Source organism: Nomascus leucogenys, chromosome 7b (genome assembly GCF_006542625.1).
Source record: "Nomascus leucogenys isolate Asia chromosome 7b, Asia_NLE_v1, whole genome shotgun sequence".
In the NCBI taxonomy this organism is placed as follows: domain Eukaryota; kingdom Metazoa; phylum Chordata; class Mammalia; order Primates; family Hylobatidae; genus Nomascus; species Nomascus leucogenys.
Window position 1 is genome coordinate 61,536,618 of NC_044387.1, and position 19,652 is coordinate 61,556,269.

The 19,652-nt window shown below is 41.5% G+C and overlaps 1 protein-coding gene across 1 annotated transcript; it reads right to left on the reverse strand.

The window, feature by feature from the left end:
• Positions 1-1,391: 1,391 nt before the first annotated feature.
• Positions 1,392-10,939, reverse strand: UCP1 (uncoupling protein 1). Its single transcript, XM_003258142.3, has 6 exons — positions 10,582-10,939; positions 9,748-9,946; positions 5,273-5,473; positions 5,065-5,166; positions 4,149-4,329; positions 1,392-1,971 (listed from the first exon to the last, which is right to left on the reverse strand). The coding sequence occupies exons 1-6, from the start codon at positions 10,705-10,707 to the stop codon at positions 1,857-1,859; spliced, it is 924 nt and encodes a 307-aa protein (XP_003258190.2). The 5' UTR covers positions 10,708-10,939; the 3' UTR covers positions 1,392-1,856.
• Positions 10,940-19,652: the final 8,713 nt, after the last annotated feature.

Consider the following 19,652-nt stretch of genomic DNA (forward strand, 5'->3'; position numbering starts at 1 on the left):
TGTTTATAGAGACGGTGCACTGTGTGCCTTCGTGTCCCTGCTTCACCTTTTCATGTATAGGACCTAACTGTAATATATTTAAATGTTAAGTCTCCACCCTAAGGTGTAACATGCATGTTTGTGTAACATGCATGTTTGTTTAACATGCATGTTTGTGTAACATGCATGTTTGTTTAACATGCATGCATCAGGACTGCCTTCATGAATATTCATGAGTCCACCTGTAGCCTGTTGAATACGTTTACTTGGCCAACACATTCAACTTAAATTTCTGTCTTACTCTCCCTTCCCTAGAAGTGCCTGCCTCTGGTCTTTGCTGGAGGATACGCTTTCTAGCCTGCAGAATGACCACCTTGTAGGCTGTAACCCTTTGTAAGAAATAAAGTATCCTTTCCAAATGCATGAAGACCCTGTGATTTTTTTAGTTAACCATAGGAAGCAAAACACTACTGTGTGTTACTAGAGTTTGATCCCTCAGCGGTATTCCACCTGACAGTTGAAGGAACTGAGATATTTGTACACCAACTACTACCAGTTATTGGTGGTTAAGGGCTGCACTGGGGCTGTGTTGTTTTCCCTGCTCTTCTAGAATGCCATGCACAGGTGAGTAAAGCTGGCTCTGGTGGCCAGAAGACCCTAAAAAGGGCAGGTGCTGACATGACAATAGGAAGTCAGGCCAGCAAGCACTAAAGAGCAAAAGGGTATCTGTGGGCCACGGAAGACATCTGCTACGAGACACTTTTGCAGGTAATGAATGGGGAAGATATGCATGAGGTCAAGATGAGAATCCCCAATAGTAAATGTAACGTGGAGTTGATTAAAACAGAACTAGACTGATGTCTGGCAGCCTGTAACCTTCCTGCCCATCCAAGCTGCCAATCCTTGTATTTGGCTTAAAATCAGGCTGGGCTTTGTCTTAAAAACTTCTTTTAATATCTGTTTTACTGTTTCCCTATCTCTTCTGCATGCAGTTTGTAGGCATTAAAAAGGTTACTACAGGTGCTAATGATGAATTTGAATTTGGCTTTGCTGAAAGATTCCATGAAGGTTAGTTTTCATCTCAGTAGGAATCTCAAACTGTTCCTCTGTCTTCCCAGAAATATCCTCCAGCTCTAAAATTATGTGATGCTAGCACAGATACCAGGACTCTAGTAACAATCCTGCCAAAATGAATATAGTGTCTTAGATTAGAAGTTCTTAAAGATGTCATCAAATCTGGACTCTAAACATTAAAAATCTATACCAGTAACATTCAGAGTAGGTTCATGCCTATGATTCTAAAGACCTGCTTTAGGCTTTAAACTTGCTATTCTAAAGACTTGCTATTGGGCAGTATTGTATTGTAGGTGAACTTGACTCTTACACCCAGGTATAGATCTCAAAAGGCAAACTTTAAAAGGTATTAGCAATACTTTATTGAATATATTAACTGACAACTGTGGTTAATAAATAAAAACTAATATTTTTCATAACTTCATTTTTAAGTATTTATAAATATAAACTGCATTTCACTCAGTTTCTTTTCCACCAGTTGGAATTGTAATTAAAACATGTTAAAGTTCTTCACATTCATTCACACAATTGCACTCCAGAAATGGTCAAATGCATTAGCTTATCTGCATTACATTTGCCAGGGTATATGCTGAAAGTTTTGCTTTCCCCTTCTTAAGACACTGAGAAAAAAAAAAAGTTATATGAAATAGGCATTAGTTTTCCTCCTTTTTACATAAAAAAGCCCAAAATTCTCTGCCAAAATTCCTTTATCTTTTTAGGTTAAAATAAGTGAATAAATTTTGTTTTTATGATCCAGTCAGCAAGATTCCCACTGGTATGTTACATCATTTTCTTGAAGCTGATTATGTGGCACAGTCCATAGTCTGCCTTGACTTCGACAGTTCTCGTTTCAGTTGTTCAAAGCACACAAACATAATGACATTCCAGGATCCGAGTCGCAAGAAGGAAGGTACCAACCTAGAAAAGTGCATGTCATTGTTTGATTAGTTTGATTTTTTTTTTTTAATTTTTCAGATGAGGCTTCACCCTGTCACCCAGGCTGGAATGCAGTAGAGTAATCATAGCTCACTGCAACCTCGAGCTCCTGGGCTTAAGCGATCCTCCCACCTCAGCCTCCCAGAGTAACTGGGACTAGAGACTGCACCACCACACTCAGTCTGAAATTCTTAAAGTGATTATAGCAGGTTATGCTTCTCATTTTGCCACTCCTCAAGTGAAGATGCTTAAAAGTATCTATTCTTCATCTTTCCCTCCTCTTCTGAAAATAAATTTTCCTCTAGATGTCCTATATTACTTCAAAACAACACAGCCCTGATGATCACAACTATACAAATCCACAAATACCCTTTACACCCAAAACATGTCTTCTCTTCTCTGACATGAACTTTTTCAAAAACTCTTTCCTTTTTTGAGGGAAGGGGGAATTTTTGCTTGTTTTCCTTTGCTTTCTGAATGGGAGGTAGGAAACTATTAGAAGGGGGAAGGAAGAAGAGAAACCAAAGAAGTATTGAGTAGAGTCAAGAAATCGGTGCTGCCTCAATCTTGACAATTCTTGTCCTTAGAGAAATTGTTAATGTTTAAATGGCTTTTATTGTTTAACCTATAAAAAACACCCCTCCGCCCCAATTTTTTTCCTTCAAGTCTCTTAACATGTTTCTCTTCACTTCCCAATGTGGGGTATTTTACTGCAAAAAAAAAAAACACCCATAAAATTACATTTCAGTAGCATTAAGTACATACACATTGTGTGTAACCATCACCACTATCCATCTCTAGAACCTTTTTGTCACCCCAAAAAGAAACTCTCTAGCCATTAAACAGCTCCCCATTTTTTCCTACCTCCAGCCCATGGTAACTTCTATTCTTTCTGTCTCTATGAATTTGACTACTCTAGGTACCTCATTTAAGTGTAATCATACAGTATTTGTCCTTTTGTGTCTGGCTTATTTCACTTAGCATAACATTTTCAAGATTCATCCATGTTGTAGTATTTCTCCCCCGAAGTTTTTAAATTTGAAAAAACTAAAATTATTAAATGGTTAATGGTTTAATAACTGGTATATCCATTTTAAGTTAATTTTATAATGCACTTCATTTGTATTAATGTATCATAAGTACAGATTATGATGAGTTGGAACTTTTTATAAAATGTGTGTGATGCATTCATGCTTAATTTATAAAGCTTGAGGAATGGCCTTACAGTTTAAAAAGGTAATAGAATTTTATTATTTAACCACTAGTGTAATCCTTGTGGAATATATTCACAGATTACTTAATACTGTATTTTCTTCTCCTTCTCCTTCTTCTTTTTTGAGACAGGGCCTTGCTCTGTCTCCCTGGCTGGAGTGCAATGGCACAATCATAGCTCACTGAAACCTTGAACTCCCAGGCTCAGGAGATCCTCTTGCCTCAGCTTCCCAAGTAGAGGGGACCATCAGTGCGTGCCACCAGACTCAGCTAATTTTTAAATTTTTTGTTGAGACAGGGTCTCGCTTTGTTGCCCAGTCTGGGCTCAAGTGATCCTCCTGCCTCCATCTCCCAAAGTGCTGGGATTACAGGTGTGAGCCACCACGCTGAGCCCATACTATATTTTCTTAGGAAGGTAGTTTCCAATACAACATTGCATTATGGAAATATGTAATCTATTATACAACACTTGTTTCTAGGTGAGTGTAATAATTACCCAAATCAAATACTTTTCTGCATCAGTTTTCTAGATTGGTGGTGATGTCTTATCTCTAGTTTTACAATGTTAAAACTTGAGTCCAACAAATTAAATCAAATCAAATCTTGTTCTCTCATAGCTCTCTATTATGATTTCCCTCTACTTTATAGCTTTCTTGCCCAGAGAAGGCAAAATACTGTCTACATTTCCAATAGATTGGGACCAATGGAAAAGGCACTGGTCTTGAAGGAGCCTTTGATCAAAGTTGAGAAAATTTGAATATCATGGCTTTTTACTTCCTGGCACAGTGGAATTGGTGGGTTGGAGAAATCTGTGGCAAGGAAAAGTCAATACTAAGTATATGAATATACTAAGGCTTGTAAGCTAAATGTCAGTTGCTTGACATGAGAGTGTCCCAAAGCACACAGACAGCCAGAACACATTACAGATACACAAGATCATATCTTACCCTTTGAAGAAAGCCGTTGCTCCTTCGTTAGTGAACATTTTCATTGCACAGTTGGGCACGCTTTTGTACTGTCCTGGTGGAGAATTAATAAATCTGGTTTTTACTACATCCACCGGGGAGGACATAGCTGTTGCGCAAAATCCAGCGATAAGAGCCGACACCAAGTGGCAGGGGACGTCATCTAAAATGGAACGATGAAACAGGTCAACATCAGACTTTTGGGGGCTTGCGATTTAGTTATCTGTCATATCTTTATAAACCTGTTGATAACAGTAGGTCAATGAAGATGTCTTATAAATAAATAAAATAAGAAAGGTATTGCACTAGAAGAAGAAGGTAAAGAGTAAATGGCTTAATAGATTGTTAACACTTTAGGAAAATAACTTGTTAGTTTCCTCTGTGCCCTTAAGGCCTGTAATAATGCCTAATATATGAGCATCTAATACTTTTTTATTGAAATAAGGGAAATTTTAATGTCTCTAGAAGTTGTTAGAATATTATTTTTAAGAACCTATCTTATGGTATTTACTTTTTGGATGAGACCATTGATAAGCTCCTTGTATAACTAGATCTTTTGGATATAGTGCAGGATGGACTTACCTCCTGAATTCTGCTGTATAAAGAATAAGATTCTAACAAAAGTCCCATATATTAGTATTAAATGAGAATAATGCTGACATAAGATGAAATTGCCTGTTATTTTTGTTGCAAAATATTTTTGTTGTGGCAAAACTTCTTAAACTTAATATTTTGGTCTTTTCCTGTTTCTCATAAAGTTATATATGGCTCAAAATTACTTAATTTTTAAAAAGAGAAAACTATTAGAGTTAAGAGACTGAGTATAAGGTGGCTGCAGAAGCTCCAAGATGAAATTCTAAAGGTGCAGACCTGTTTGTTGTATGAAATCGGAAGTTACCTGCTAATATGTTGTTTTTCACAAAGGCCTCCTTCATTAGATCATACGTTACTAGCTCTGTACAATTGATGATGACACTTCTCATCAGATTGGGAGTAGTCCCTGGGGAAAAAAAAAAGGAAAATGTTTACTAACTCTACTTTACAATAAGTTGCTAGTTGTATGTATGTGCTTTGGTGGTTATAAAACCCACTTTGAAGTTAGTTACCTTTCCAAAGACCCATCAAGCCTTCGGTTGTTGCTATTATTCTGTACGCATTATAAGTCCCTGTGTAGCGAGGTTTGATACCGTGGAGATGGCTCTGCGCTTGAAGTCTGACTTTCACGACCTCTGTGGGTTGCCCAATGAATACTGCCACTCCTCCAGTCGTTAGACCAGCTAAGATCTTGCTTCTTAAACTAGGTGTTGCTATCCAGAGAGAAAAAAAAAATTAAAGACTTAGAATGCATGCATGTCTTTTTAATTTTCAGTGGTTCATATTTTTGTACTTTTTTTTTTTTTTGAGATGGAGTCTTGCTCTGTTATCTAGGCTACAGTGCAGTGGTGCGATCTTGGCTCACTGCAACCTCCGCCTCCCGGGTTCAAGCGATTCTCCTGCCTCAGCTTCCCAAGTAGCTGGGATTATAGGCACGTGCCACCACACCCTACTAATTTTTGTATTTTTAGTAGAGGCAGGGTTTCACTATATTGGCCAGGCTGGTCTTTAACACCTGACCTCAGGTGGTCCGCCTGCCTCGGCCTCCCAAAGTGCTAGGATTACAGGCATGAGCCACCACACCTGGCCCATATTTTTGTATTCTTACAGCTTTTCTCCTTCTCTAATGCCTGTTCATGTGTTGATCATGTACTAAATGTGTATCAACTCAGAGTAAGGCTAGAAAACTTCAGGTGTCTGAAATTTTTTAAAAATGAAGACTTTCAAGGAACAAGAAAACACAATGCTTATTTTCACAGTGGCCTGATTCTTTCCTGTATTCAGCTTGGTTCTTTCCTATATTTAGCCCTCTTTTCAGTATTATCCGACTGTGAGGAGGCACCTGTCACCAATGAGGCTTGGTCTTTCTCCCACGAAAGATAATGTTAATTATGGGACTTGGTGGCCTTAGAAGAACCCCAGTGGACAAAAGCTGCACCAAAATGGGCCATCAAGTAGTGTTAGGCTAAATCATGTGAAGGGAACAAAAATAAGAAGACAGGAGAGAAGAAAGTGATTTTTGTCTTAAAATTTTGAAAAAATTAGCTTATGTTGCGCAAGACAGATATTACTAAATACAAATAGTCTTGAAGCCCAATATTCATTTCTATCATTAAGTAAATATAAAATTATGGTTCAGCAACATTTACTCAGCAAAGACTTTCTCAGTCATTATAATTCTGTTTCCTAATCTGTCAAATAGGGATAATAATATCTACCTCCTAGAGTTGTGTGACTTAAATAATATCGATAAAGAGCTTACACTGTCTAGCACAAAGAAAATCCACAAAACTGGCGGCAAGTTTTAAATCACTATCATGATTGTACTCTCCTCATCATGCTTTACCAGGAGCTGGGCATATGATTGACAGCTGTCTTTTAATTGGCAATATCATATGATTACAAATGCCTTCACTTTTAGCTCACATTTGTAATGCATTGCACTACAATGTAGTGTATCTTGATGTACTCATCCTATCCTCCAATCTCCAACTTTCAAATCCCTCTCTTCACTTCCCAATCAAGCTTCCTGGACAAGAGCCTGTGGTTTTTTTTTGTTTGTTTTTCAAGAACTAAAAGAAATTTATTTACAAAACATATTGTTTGTCTTTACTTCTCAGAGCCCATTTCTTCCTCAGTGCCCTACAATATAGCTTATACCACACTACTCTGCTGAAGATGTTTTTACTAGAAAATCAGTGAGCTTCTATTTGTTGTGTACAATGATCACTTTTCAGTCCTTTCCACACTCTCTGCTGTTTGACCCTATTGATAGTCCCTGCTGTGACTTCCCGGAATCTGGCCCAGACTTTTCTCCTAAAAGGAGCCTACTAAATAAACTGAATCATGTGCCTACTGGCCATTACCTGTTGACATGGCCTAAACCAAATTTCTTGTCCTCCCCCTAAGACGGCTTCTATACATCCTCTCTCAATAAAGGGTATCTTTAAACAGAAACTTGGAAGTCATCTCATATTTCTACCTGTCCCTTATGCCTTGCTTCTATTTGTTCACCAAGTCAATTCAATTATACTTTCTCAATCTTTCTGATTGACATCTCTTTTTCCCTATTGCCAGTGCTTTAGGGCATACCTTGATCATTTCTTGCTTTCTAACTTACCTCTTTCTTACTCCTTTTACATATATACTCTATCTGCTGCCAAAGTGATCTTTGGAAAATGTAAATTGTTTATGCCACTCCCTTGCTTAACATTTTTACAATGACTTCCCACCACTGTAAGGATAAAATCCAAACTCCTTAGCACCGCCTGCAAGGCCTTCTGTGATCTGGCTCCCTCCTGTCTCTGTGGCTTCACCCCTCCTTCCTCACCAACATGTCCTCCCTGTGCTATGTTCACTCTGCTCCTCACTGAGTCTTTGTACACGACCTTCACTCTACTTGGAAAGTCCTTTCTCACCCCTTTGCCTGGAGTACTCCTGCTGGCCCGTCCAGAATTGATCCAGACATTAACTCTTCAGGAAAATCTCACGGACCATGCCTCCATGGCTAGGTTAACTAGTTGTGTTTAATATGGCCACCATCTTGTAATTACAGTTAGTCATGTGCTGCATACGTGATGGTGGTCCCATAAGATTAGAACACAGCTGAAAAATTCCTATCACCTAGTGACATCCCAGCCACCATAAGGTTGTAGTGTAAAGCATTACCTTTTCTATTTTTAGGTACACAAACACTTAACTTTATGTAACAATTGCCTGTAGTATTCAACACCAACATGCTGCACAGGTTTGTAGCCTAGGAGCAATAGATTATACCACATAGCCTAGGTGTGGCTATGCCATCTAGGTTTGTGTAAGTGCTCTCTGTGATGTTCATTCAACAACCAATTTGCCTCCTAACTCATTTCTGAGAATGTATCCCCATCGTTAAGCGAAGTAGAACTGTATTGTAATACAGCATGTGTCATGGAATATAGTCATCTATTCACTTCTCCCCACACACCCCATACTCTCAACTGTAAGCTCTGTCTAGAGACACATCTGCCATCTAAACATCTAACATAGTTACTGGCACATGACAGTTCAATAAAGCCTACTAAATAAACTGAATCTATATAACATAGAACACTGCCAACATATATCCTATTAATTTGGTGCCCAAAATCCACAACAATTGGTAGAATAGTCAATCTGTGAAGAAAACCACCTGAATGGGCAACTTTACCTCCTTTGTGTTTCCTCTCTTGCTACATCTATAAATATCAAAATGCAGTTTTGGTCTAGTAACATCCAGACTTTATCTTCACTTTGAAAGTACTTGTGTGGATAAGTATAACCTACATATTTGTATAGACAATATTTATAAATTATCCCATAAAGTTATAGCATTGAAGGTTACTCACAGCAGAAATGATGAAATCTAGAAGGTGGATTTCACTTAATGTATTCATTTTGCCATCAGCACATCTTCTCTCTGGCTTGTCTACTCCACATGAAAGTGCCTCTGATGTTGATTAGCTGTGTGATTTTGTTCATGTTACTTAACTGCCCCGATATTCGGCTAACACTTTTTACTCACAGCATTGTTGTGCAGTTTGAATGATAGGCAGACTCGTATGAGAAGTGCAGAAGGCAGTAGAGAACAGGGTTAGGAGACTGGAGTCTGAGGCCAGACTGCGTGGGTTTGAACCCTGGCTCTGCCCCCTCCCAGCTGCGTGACCTTGGGCAAGTGATGAATCTGCTCTGTGTTCAGTTTTCCCGTCTGCCAGGGGATAATGATACTAGTACCCTTCCAGTTGTGATGTATCTGAAGCACTTAGAACAGTGTCTGGTTCATAGTTAAGCCCTCAAATAAATGCTACCTAAAGTGACAGGAATTCTTAGAGTGCACTGGCACTCAGGAAATATGTTTCCTTTTCTTTTTCCCCTAAACAAACTCCCTACAGCATTCGTCCACTTTTTCTGCTGTGGTCTTTCCTGGACCTTACGAGGAACCTCTTAAGAGGAAATATGTCTTTTCCTGTCCTTTCAACTCTCTTCACAAAGTCTGGCTTTCTTTGCTTCAAACAGAAGGTTTTGAACTTTGTTGCGTACCCAAATGATGAGGGAAGCTCGTGGAAAGACACTGGTCTCTCGCCTGAGGATTCAGACTCAGAGCACCACGGTAGTCCTTGTTTGGATTTCTGACAAGCTCCACAGATGTTTCTGATATACTTCCCTATTCGGAGAACTTTAAGTTAAACATTTTTCTGTAGCCCACCCCTATTCTCCAGATGGAGATCCAAATTGGGCACAAAACTTCCATGACTGGGTGACTTTTACAAGTATAAATCTGCATCTAAAAAATCAATTTTGCATACTTTTTTCTTTCTATGAACAATGAGCTAACATATGGGGAAGGGAGAGTTCAAATATGAATGTTTTCTCGCCAATTTGTTATGAAAACCACTCCTCGGTGTGTTACATTTTTTGGAACAGAGCGGAGCCCAAGGCTTTTCTGCCCCTCCCAGGAACGCTGACGGCTTACTTTCTTTCCCTGCCGTGAGGAACTCCTGGACCGTGTCATAGAGGCCGATCCTGAGAGAGGCGGAGCTGATTTGTCTCTGAAGCCCCGCAGGCAGCCCGCTGTAGAGTTTCATCCGCCCTTCTGTTTTTACCAGAGTGGTGATTGTTCCCAGGACACCTTTATACCTAATAGCACTGGACGTCGGGCATTCACCTTGGACCTGGAAATAAGAAAGGTGCAGATCAGAAGGGAGCGAAATTGAGTTCACTCTTAAGCCAAGATTTTCCCCTGTGTTTCTATTTTCTGTTTCTTTTCTCAGCAACATCCCTCTTCCATCCACCTCCCTCTACCCAGTGTGTGTGTGTGTGTGTGTGTGTGTGTGTGTGTGTGTGTGTGTGTGTGTGTGTTCGCGCACGCGCAGATGGGGGGAGGCTGGCTACAATGCACATTTTGAATATCCCCCTCCCCAGGAACTCTCCAGAACCCCTAGGGCAGTAGGATAGGACAGAACACCCGAAGAATCGAAGAAAGGAAAAAGCACCTGACTAGTAAACTCAGGAGAGGCCAATATTCTCAGCTCTTAGAATACTAAGTGCACCCTAAATTTTGGGAGAATTTGGTAGTAGTCATGGTCAACCCATTCTCTGTGGCCCTGGTGGTTCTTCAGCTAATCCCAGAAAAAGTTCCAGTTTCCCATCCTAAAGCACCAGCCCCTGGGACAAGGCCAGTCTGCTTTGGAAGGCCACCTACCCTACCTAGAAACAGTGGTTACACCAAAGCAGAGAATAAATGGAATGCGCGCAACAGCGTCCCCTCTGTCCTGAGACCCCTTGTCATACCCCTCTGCCTGGCTACCTGGAGCCGGACTTTGGCCGTGTCCAGCGGGAAGGTGATCACGTCCGCCAAGCACGCCGCTATTCCAGCGGAGAAGAGCTGGACCCCCAGGGTCGGGTGTACGTCCGAGGCTGTCAGGCCCCCCATCTTCACTCAGAGACTGGAGATGCAGAGGAAAACGGCTCTAGCCCGGAAGGTGGAGGAAGTTCCTTTCCCTTGCTCTTCGCGCCTGTCCGCCGGGCAGCAAACCCGATTTCTGTTTTTTGAACCGACCGCCGGGCAGCGGCGGTGCAGAGGCGGCGGCTGCAGACGTAGCGCGGCGTTGGGTGCCGAGTCCCCGCGTCCCCTCCTACCCACCCTCGCGCCAGCAGGACCCTCTGCGCCCCGGTCTTCCGCTGGGACTTATATAGCTGGGCCGCTCCCGGGCTGGGCCGCGCGAGGTCTCAGAAGACCCGGGCGTGGGACCAGGCGGGGGCGTGTCCGGGAACATCGGGTCCCTCCCATTTCCATCCTCGCCCGGCGCCTCGGGAGCCCTGCTTCGCTCCCCGAAAGCCCTAGGCCGGCCCCTGGTTGTCTGCGCCCCGCACTCCGCGCGTCGGAGGGAGGGCGCGCCGCGGCGGTCAGCACCCGCGTCCCCGCACGTGCCTCACCTTCTGTCACCCTTTGGCTGCACACCCTCGGCTGGGGCTTTCGGAAACCAGCACGATATCAGAGCCTTGGTAAAAGGTCCTGCCAAGCTGGAGCTCTCCCATAAGGAAGAGCGGGACACTCTCCCATTCTTCCAATTCCCCAGACAACTTGCAGGCACCTTGCAGCTTCTCTGCTTCCCTTTCCTCTCCTTTAAACTTCTCATCCTCTTTCCTCCGGAATCCTTCTCTTCCCACGACCAAATTCAGACTTGGAAGAATCCCACGCAGGAAGCAAGAACACTCTGAACTTGTCAAAGAAAGCGTTTCGTTTCATCACTTTTTCAGAGATGTCAAACGAGACAATAGACACACTAGAAAGCAAATAGTACATTGCTAAAGCTCTATACAAAATGAGATACCACTTATTTCTTCCAATTACATTTCTTAGAGGGTGCAGTGGAAAGGACAGGGCAGGTTGCTTGGCTCCAGGTGCAGCTCTCCAGCTTACCAACTCTGTGAGCCTGGGAAAGTCAGCTGTACTCCAGCTTTTATTTTCAACGGTGTAAAATGTGGTTCCAGAGCCAGCCCAGGTCTGAAATCTTCCTGCTAACTTACCTATAATGATGTAATATGTGTTGATTGTGTGGCCTTTCCTAGTTCAATCTTTGTGCAAATGTTATTTTCAATGTTTATTCTTGTGAAAACTTAAGAAAAAAAAACTTTTAAAAAACAGTGGGAAATAATAGGAAACAGAAGAAAGAGGGAAATGGGCAAGGTCAGGTCCCAGCTTCCAGAACCTCTCAGATAAGCCAAAGATCCATTTGATATTACCAGAATCTACATCCAGCTATCTAGGGCCTCTGGTACTCAACCCTGACTTAAGCCCCCAAAAGAGTCAGTGGAAGTCAGAGTCATCTCCTCCAGGAGCACGGGAAATAAGACATGAATAAAGAATAATCTTCAAACCCTCTATAAGTAAAGGTTGTGTACTGTGCAAGAAGCCAGTCCTAAGGCACTTTCAAGGGAGGTCAGGCTTGCGGAGCTTCCCTGAAAAAGGCAATGTTGACCTGACAGGTAGCCTCTGAAAAAAAAATAGAAAGGAGAAGGAGCCAGCGAGGTTTCTGCTCTGCAAACACTTGTTGAAATAAAGATCAACTGAGGCAAATAAGTGGCATGCATACAGGCAAAGATGTTGGGGAAAGCAGGTCGCGTATATAGAATGCATTCTGTTGGCCTGAGTGACTGGGAAATTGGGTGATGGAGAAGAAAGAGAGAGGTAGGGCAAGAAGTTGGTGAGGGATGAGGCTGTAGAAGCCAAATGAGAAGCGGAGCCTGCAAATCCATTATGAGTGTAGATTCATGCTTTACAGACTATGAAGTGCTCTCACATAAATGTCACATTTAATCTGATAGACAATACAGCTTTATGAATGATTAGATGTGGAGTCAAAGATTACTGTTTGTTTAAGAACATGGGTTGCAAGCTCAGTGATGGTACCAACTGATTGTCGTGAGGCAGTTGGTAAGGGGGGAGAAGAAGAAGAAGAAGGAGAAGGAGAAGGAGAAGGAGAAGGAGAAGGAGAAAGAAGGAAGAAGAGGAAGGAGAAGGAGGAGAAGAGGAAGGAGAAGAGGAAGAAGAAGGAAAAGGAGAAGAAGAAGAAGATGGCGGCAGCACAGTAGCTCAAGTGTGTAATCCCAACACTTTGGGAGGCTGAGGCAAGAGGATTGCTTGAGCCTCAGCAATCTTACTGTTTAGGGGTAAGAAGATTAAACCAATTTTTAAAGTCTTAGAATTATTTGGAGGGAATACTGTTGATATCTACATGGCTTAGGAAGCTGCATCTAACATGCTAAAAGAGCAAGAAATAGAGCTGGGAGGTATTTGGTAGTCATGATATGGAAGCAATGAAAGGGGCATGCTTTACATGGGAAAATGGGACTACTCCAATAGGACTAGGAAAAGAGTTCAAGGGTCAAACCGTAGGGGGACCCAGACTCAGAGTTATAGTCTGGAAAGAATGGCCTTGTCAAAGGTAGAGTGAGAACAAGAAACGGTAACATACCCAGTGATAGAACTGGTATTTAAGAATATGATTAAAGAAAGATTGGGTCTGACCAGTGTCAAATTTAGAAAAAATGTCAAGAGGACAAAAACAAAGAAAAACCTACCGGATTTGACTCTAACATTGTTGGTGATCTTAGGGAGTACAACTGTGATGGAGTTGTTAGGTTGTGAGGCTGATGGCTAAGCAGTGGCTAAGAATGTTGGTATAGTATGACTAAAATGTACAAGAGGAGACCTTATTCCTTGCTGACTCTAGTGAACCTCTGCTATCAACAGGTTAATTCCCAATCCTCACCCCAAAGCTACCCATGAATCTTTCTCAGTGGTTCTATCTGTAGTAGTTTTAAAACATAATTGCAAATCCATCACATTCCTCCCATCAAAAGATGAGGGTCCAGATGCCTTCCCCTTGCATCTGGCAGGTTTATGAATGCTTTGACCAATAGAATAATACAGAACTGATGCCATGTGGCTTCTGAGACCAGATTATAACAGTCCTTGTATCTTCTGCTTTACTCACTGCAACATTTGCTCTTGGAGCCCTGGGCCGGCATGTAAGAAAGCAAACTTTTCTGAGGCTGTCATACTGGAGAGGCCCCACATCGTCATCCCTCTTTACCAAGGCGCCAGGCACCAGAGTACAGCTATGTTGGACCCTCCAGATAAGCCTACCTGACAGTTGAATACCACCAAGTGATCTCCAATGATGTCAGTAAAACAGAAAAATCGCCAAGCTGAGCCCAGTCTAAATTCCTGATCCATAAAATTGTGAGATATAATAAAATGATTATTGTATTAAGGTAGCAAATAACAGCACCTTTACTTGTTTGAGCAGTTGGGAGGGGCATGAATTCTCTCTTTGCCCCATCCTACTTTCACAACGAGGAAGGAATTCAAGGCAATGGGTGGGTATAGAGTTTTGGATTTGGACTATAAGAAGAAGCCACAATACATTTGTAAAGAAGAAGCAAGGTAAATTAAAATTGTCTTTTTTTCCCCATAAGGCACATGTTTGCATGTTTTAAAGCCAGAGTATGACAAACTAGAGGAGAAAGTGAGAGGGAAACTATGAGAAGGGAAGGAAATGTGAGAAATAAATCTATTAGAAATAAGAAAGGTTGTTATCCAAAACAGGTAAGGATAGGTAGGGAGAGAGGACCTGTGACAGGATAAAGGGGCTGCCTTATTTAAGCCTGGAAGGAAGAATGACAGCATAAGCTTCCGGGATATTAATATCAGGCAAACATGGACAGTTAAGAGCCTTTACCAGGAGATAGTATGACTGTAGTTCAATGGTGACTGAGCACCTGCGATGTGCTAGACACATTAGTGACTTCTAAGGGTCACAGGAGAAGCTGACGTCAAAAACTTCACACAAGGAGACCCTGAGAGGTCACAGAAGTTCAAGATTCTGAAAATGGTTCTGGATTCCAAGGGGCAGGCTGGCTTCATCACTTCTGACAGGCTCGGGGAAGTAGGAGAAAGTTTGCCTCAGGTTGGCGAGAACAGTAGGGGAGAGGGTGGTATCCCCAAAGGGTCAGATTTCTGCTCTTCTGGCACAAAGAAGAAGCAGAGAGGTAAAGAATAGGTCAGTGTGAGCAAGGGCCACTGACCCTTTATGACGTAGGAAAGGAGTGGCAGCAAGCTGTGAATGTAACAAATTCTCCTTTCCTTTTTAAAAATGTAGAACACATTAACAAATGCACTTGATCAAACTGTGGTCAATCAGAAATCGCTGCACAAAATGTCTTCCTATTAAAAAAAATCATACAGTGCTTTGCATTTGAATAGTGTTCTATACTTTCCCATAATTCTCTCATTAGCCACCATTGGGAAATATCCTGTTATAGTTATATGGATAAATGTGCAAATGACAGAAGAATCAATTTATAAAAGAAGAAATGCAAACTTTTAAAATGAGAGAGATGATATATTTACTATCAGTAATAAAGAAATGCATATACTTCACCAAATAAATTAATACTTTGTCACTACCAAAGTTATAATTACTTTAACATTTATATATACTATACATTTACATTAAATATTATAAATATTAATAAATTATGAATGTTATAATTATAAATTATGAATTTTAAAATGTAATAACCATAATATCAGTACTATATGAATGATGCATTATACATTGACACAATTTTTTTGGAAAACAACTTGGCAGTATACACTGAGCCAAGAGAATGTCTATTTTTTTTTCTTTTCTTTTCTTTTTTTTTGAAACAGAGTCTAGCTGTGTCACCCAGGCTGGAGTACAGTGGCACAATCTCAGCTCACTGCAACCTCTGCCTCCTGGGTTCAAGAGATTCTTGTGCCTTAGCCTCCCGAGTAGCTGGGAGTACAGGGATGTGCCACTATGCCTGGCTAGTTTTGGTATTTTTAGTAGAGATGGGGTTTCGCCATGTTGGCCGAGGCTGATCTTGAACTCCTGGCCTCAAGTGATCCGCCTGCCTCTGCCTCCCAAAGTGCTGGGATTACAGGCATGAACCATCACACCCGGCCAGAATGTCTATATCTACTTCTGGTAATTCCACTTCTGGATTTCTACCCTAAAATAATTAACTAAAATATGAAAGATCATATGTAGGCTAATGCTTATGATAGCTTAATATTTATAACAGCAAATTAGTGAGAATGCCAACCTCAGCTTGGCATCTAGATGTGGGATTTTCCGAAGAGCTGTACAGAATAGTGGTGCTCAAGTGTCTACCGTTAGGAACTCATATACAAGTGAGACAGGAGAGTGCTCTTAGGAATAGAGAAAAAATAGAAAGGGGACAGGATTAGGTTTTCTTGGTCCAGCCCGACACAAAGAGACAAAGACTATCAAACTCTGTGTTAAGGAGAAAATATTCCATTTCTATGCTGATTAAGGTGGTATAGCATGGTGATTAAGAGACCAGGAGGCCCATGTTCAAATTCTCAATAAGATACTGACTGACTGGGTAATCATTGCCAAATTACTTAACTTCTCTGAACTTCAGATTATTTACATATGTGATGAATATTCCTGCATCATGAGCCTATTCTTATTAATAAATCGCTCTTTATGCTAAGCACCTGATGTACCTAATCCTCATAACTCAATGAAAGATTTATTCGTGTCATGTATTTAACAAATATATAGCATTGAACAAGTGCCAGACACTATAATATTTTAAGCATTTTACAAAACTTAACACAGTTAGTCCTCCTTGCAGCCTTTGGAGGCATATATTATTGTTATTCCCACTTCACGGATGAGGAAACTCAGAAGCTCAGAGAAGTTAAATAACTTCTCCTAGGTCACGGAACCAGTAGATGGTACACTGAGGATCTGCCTGACCCCCTAACTCTCAACTACTATGTGATACCCCAACTGCCTTCCCAATACATTCGCGACATGATACTTTCCTATGATTTGAAGACACATAATGGCTATGTATCCTTATATATTTTTTCAATAAGTCATATCAAAAGTTAAAATATCACATGCAACATATATCCTTTAGTTGATTTGTATATATTACTAAGGAGCTTACAAAGACAAAAATAAACATTGCAATACTTTCGGTTTAAAAAAGCACTTTTTTTCATCTTCAGTAGAACCTGGTAGAAGAGGTAGGAAAAGTGACCTATGAAATTTGGAAAAATGAGGTGTATGGGGATTGAAGCCCCGTGGAAAGACCAGAGAGTGAAAAGGAGAAAATGACTTACCGAACAGAACATTACTGTTCTCAGATACTTGAAGGCATAGCCAGTGGACAGGGGTAGATTTGTTCTGCACACAACTAAGCAAAAGAATTAGTGCCAAAGAGTGGAAACTACAGGTGGGCAAATTCTAGATAAGTGTAAAAATGGTGATCCAGAGATAGAATGTGATACTCTTTGGGGTAATGAGTTCTCTATCAATGCAAGTATTACATTTCAGGCAGTTCGATATAGTATTCATTCAGAGCATTTGATTTATTGTCAGAAAGATATAGACTTGAGTATGCCATTTGCTATGTGACCTCAGACAACTTCTTTATTCTTTTAAAGCTCCTGTTTTCCTGTCTATAAAATGGGGACAGTAATTATAGTTATAGTGATATTGTGAAAATACAATTAAAGAATACTGGTAAAGATCTTAGCATGGTAACTAGAGTGGCACCTGGCAAGGGCATAATAAGTGACAGTTATAATTACATTTTCTATTGATACAGTTGGGATGTCCACTTTGTAGGTTGTTGCAAGGAACCAAAAAATTGAACTAGGGGTTTCACTAAAAAACATAAAAAGGCCCTGTACATCCTGAGATCCCATAAGTCCATGATTCTGTGGCCCACGCTGGGACACAGTTTCTATGCAGGGAGGTGTGGCAGGACTGGCTCTTAGATCCCTTTAGGAATGGTCTGAGGGTGAAATGGGGACATTCCAGCTAACAATAAGCCTCAAGGCTCCTGGTATGCAGTGACTATAGGGCCCCTGTATAGATGAGGACGTGGCTGCCAGGTGAGAGGTCACAGCCCAATGACAGGGCCCTCTCCTTCCATCGTCCCTCCTCTTTCTAATCTCCTGGACAAATGGAAATTGCAGAGTGGTGCATCCTGCCTGGCAGAAAGGACTTGGTTAAAGGTGAAGAATTGCAGCCCTAGAGTGAATGTGAGGCAGATAGTGGGGGAAGGAGCAAAGACGAACTAAGGTTACATTGGAAGCATTCTTTGTGATGTCTGTGGTTGTCTGCTTATTTCCAGCACTATGTGGAAGCCAGGGGACAAGCCAGGAGGCCTTCTCAGCCAGTGCCCTGTCTCTGTGAACAAACCCCTGCAGGCCCTCCTGTGGCCATCTATTGATCCTGAGTGTCTGGGAAAGATGAAGCTCCCACACCAGGACAAAGAAGGATTTTATTTCATCTACAGCATGATGGAACAGGGCAAAATACAGAAAAGAAATCATTACCTTCAACAGTTTTCACTTTGTTGTTTGAGCTATTATACAGTAAGTGAAATGCATTATATGGTGAGCAGGTAATGGGGAACCTCCCGCAGGGAATTCACACATCTGAGCTGCCCAGGGTGCTTCGTCTGAAGGAAAAGCAGAGGGAGAAAACATCTAGGTATACAAATATATTTGTGTGCCTAAAATTCCATAAAAGCTCACTCTTTTTTAATTCTTTCTTTCTTTCTTTTCTTTTCTTTTTTCTTTCTTTCTTTTTTTTGTTTTTTGATAAAGGGTCTCACTCTGTTGTCCAGGTGAGTGCAGTGACACAATCAGGGCTCATGTGTTCGAGCGATCCTCCTGCCTCAATCCCCCAGTAGCTGGGATTATAGGCACGCACCACCACGCCCAGCTAATTTTTGTAGTTTTAGTAGAGACAAGGTTTTGCCGTGTTGCCCAGGCTGCTCTTGAACTTCTGGCCTCAAGTGATCTGCCTGCCCACCTCGGCCTCCCAAAGTGCTGTGGTTACAGGCATGGGACACCTGCCTGGCCAAAAGCTCACTCTTTTACGTTTACTCATGTGGTTAAAATTATTACTTGGAAACACATGTGTGACTGGTTTTAGAATGTCTGAATCTCAGAGACAAAAGAGTAAAGTTTCCTTTCTATTATTTTCCTGGGATCTGTAGAATGACCTTATGATCACTCTCTTGGAAGGTTTCTTTGCCCAGCTGAATTTCTTTTTTTTCTTTCTTTTTTTTTTTTTTTGAGACGGAGTCTCGCTCTGTCACCCAGGCTGGAGTGCAGTGGCACCATCTCGGCTCACTGCAAGCTCAGCCTCCTGGGTTCAGGCCATTCTCCTGCCTCAGCCTCTCCGAGTAGCTGGGACTACAGGCGCCCGCCACCACGCCCGGCTAATTTTTTGTATTTTTGGTAGAGACGGGGTTTCACCGTGGTCTCGATCTCCTAACCTCGTGATCCGCCCGCCTCGGCCTCCCAAAGTGCTGGGATTACAAGCGTGAGCCACCGCGCCCAGCCTTGCCCAGCTGAATTTCATAATGAAGTATAGTACTTGGAGTTTAGTTCACCTTAGAAGCCATCCTTTGGCATGATCTCCACCTCATGTTTTTGGGTCTTTGTCCCTTTGAGGTGCATCCTTTGTGTTTAGATTCTTTGCTAGAAACATTCTTATTCAACGTTTCTGGGTAGGTTATGAAGGGGATCAGCCTTTGGGGTATCTATTCATTGGGCAGAGCTGTTCTAACATTCTTGGAGCAATTGTTTATTCAATAAATGTCTAATTCCACACACATTTATTGAGCACCCACTGCATACCCTGGGCTAAAGTCTGGAGAGACTGACACATTGGTAGATGATTATGATATAATATGGCAAATACAATGTTAAAGATGTCTCCAGGTGAATCGGGATCAGACATGAAGAGTTCCTGGCCCTGGCTGTGGGCATCTGAGGGGCTTCCCAAA